General features: G+C 74.5%; 1 protein-coding gene across 1 annotated transcript in view; it reads left to right on the forward strand.

Annotated features, from left to right (window-relative positions):
• CDH15 (cadherin 15) overlaps positions 1 to 1895 on the forward strand; it is an 11963-nt gene that overhangs the window by 8608 nt on the left and 1460 nt on the right. The window contains exons 4-10 of the mRNA XM_021408910.1: positions 32 to 176; positions 263 to 423; positions 522 to 650; positions 724 to 909; positions 1004 to 1257; positions 1351 to 1493; positions 1612 to 1895. The exon at positions 1612 to 1895 is cut by the window's right edge and continues 259 nt beyond it. Coding sequence (XP_021264585.1) covers positions 32 to 176; positions 263 to 423; positions 522 to 650; positions 724 to 909; positions 1004 to 1257; positions 1351 to 1493; positions 1612 to 1895 — 1302 coding nt within the window. The remainder of the gene's footprint in view (positions 1 to 31; positions 177 to 262; positions 424 to 521; positions 651 to 723; positions 910 to 1003; positions 1258 to 1350; positions 1494 to 1611) is intronic.

Raw genomic sequence — 1895 nt, forward strand, 5'->3', positions numbered from 1 at the left:
CCAGCCCCATCCCACCCCTGTGTTCCCGCAGCTGAAGGCCTTCGCGCTGGACCTGGGGGGCACGACGCTGGAGGACCCCACAGACCTGGAGATCATCGTGGTGGACCAGAACGACAACCGCCCGCTGTTCCGCCGCGACGTCTTCACCGGGCGCGTGGTGGAGGGCGCTGCGCCAGGTGGGTCCGGGCAGGGGGGGGGAACCACGGGATGGGGGCCACGACCCGGCCCCATAAGTGGTCCCCCAGCCCCGTGGTGACCGCAGGGACCTGCGTGCTGACGGTGGAGGCCACCGACGCCGACGACCCCGAGACGGACAACGCGGCGCTGCGGTACTCCATCCTGGAGCAGGGGCACGGGGACGTGTTCCGCATCAACGCCACCACCGGGGAGATCTGCACCGCGCGGGGCGGCCTCGACCGCGAGGTGAGGTTGGGGGGGGGGGGTCACGGGCACGTGTTGGGCCAGGTGCGGTGAGGGGACCCCTGCAGAGTGCGGGGTCAGTGCCATCCCCTGTCCCGCAGGCCGTGGGGGTGTACAACCTGACGCTGCAGGCGGCCGACATGTCCGGGGACGGGCTCACCACCACCGCCACCGCCGTCATCTACCTGGAGGACGTCAACGACAACGCTCCCGAGTTCACCAAGGAGGAGGTGGTCGGGGCGGGCGGGGGTGGGGCCGCAGCCCCCCGGCAGGTGCCAGCCCACCCCCCCCACCTCCCCGCAGTTCTCCATGGAGGTGGAGGAGCAGGCGGCGGGCGCCGAGGTGGGCCGGGTGCTGGTGCACGACAAGGACCTGGCGGGATCGCCCAACTGGGCGGCCAAGTTCACCATCCTGGAGGGTGACCCCGAGGGCGCCTTCGCCATCCGCACCGACCCCCACACCAACGACGGCGTGCTGTCCGTGGCCAAGGTGGGGGGGGAGGGCAGGGGAGGACGCGGCCGCGTAGGGCAGGGTAGGGCGCGGCCGCTGACCCCGCGCCCTACCCCCCCTCCCCCCCGTGCAGCCGCTGGACCACGAGGTGCGGGACCGCTTCCAGCTGACGGTGTCGGTGCAGAACCAGCGGCCGCTGGAGCCGGGGGCCGCGAGCAGCCCGCGGGCGGTGGCCACGGTGCGGGTGCGGGTGCGGGACGTCAACGAGGCGCCCGTCTTCCGCGAGAACCCGCGGCGCGTCAGCGTGCTGGAGGGGAGCCCCCCGGGCACCGCCGTCACCACCTACACCGCCAGCGACCCCGACACGCGCCGGCTGCAGACCCTGAGGTGAGCGCGGGGGGGTGGGGGGGTTGGAGGGCGCGCGGTGCCTTCCGTGGGCGCGCACCCTGACGTCTCCGTGCCTCGGCCCGACGCGTCCAGCTACGCGCTGCTGTACGACCCGGCGGGGTGGCTGCAGCTCGACCCGCGCTCCGGCACCGTGCGCACGCAGCGGGAGCTGCGGGACCCGTCCGCCTTCCTGCAGGGCGGCTGGTACATCGCGCTGCTGCTCGCCCGCGATGATGGTGACCGTCTCCCCACTCCCCCCCCCCCGACCCCGGCATCCCTCCCCCGCTCTCTCCCCCTGCACCCTCGGGTGTTCCCCCTGACGGCCCGCTCCGTGACATCCCCCCAACCCCCCAGCCGACCCGCCGCTCTCGGCCACGGGCACTCTGTCCATCGAGATCGTGGAGGTGAACGACCACGCTCCGCAGCTGCAGCCGGCGTCGGGGGCGGTGTGCGGGCGGCCGGGCCGCGGGGGGACCCTGCTGCTGGGCGCCAGCGACGGGGACCGGCCCCCCCACGGAGCGCCCTTCCACTTCCAGCTCAGCCCCCAGCACCCGCAGCTCGCCCGCAACTGGAGCGTCACCCGCTTCAACGGTGAGCGGCTGACAGTGGGGCGGGGTCGGGGGCCCGCCGGACGGGGC

The sequence above is a fragment of the Numida meleagris genome, chromosome 10, assembly GCF_002078875.1.
Source record: "Numida meleagris isolate 19003 breed g44 Domestic line chromosome 10, NumMel1.0, whole genome shotgun sequence".
Taxonomy (NCBI): Eukaryota; Metazoa; Chordata; class Aves; order Galliformes; family Numididae; genus Numida; species Numida meleagris.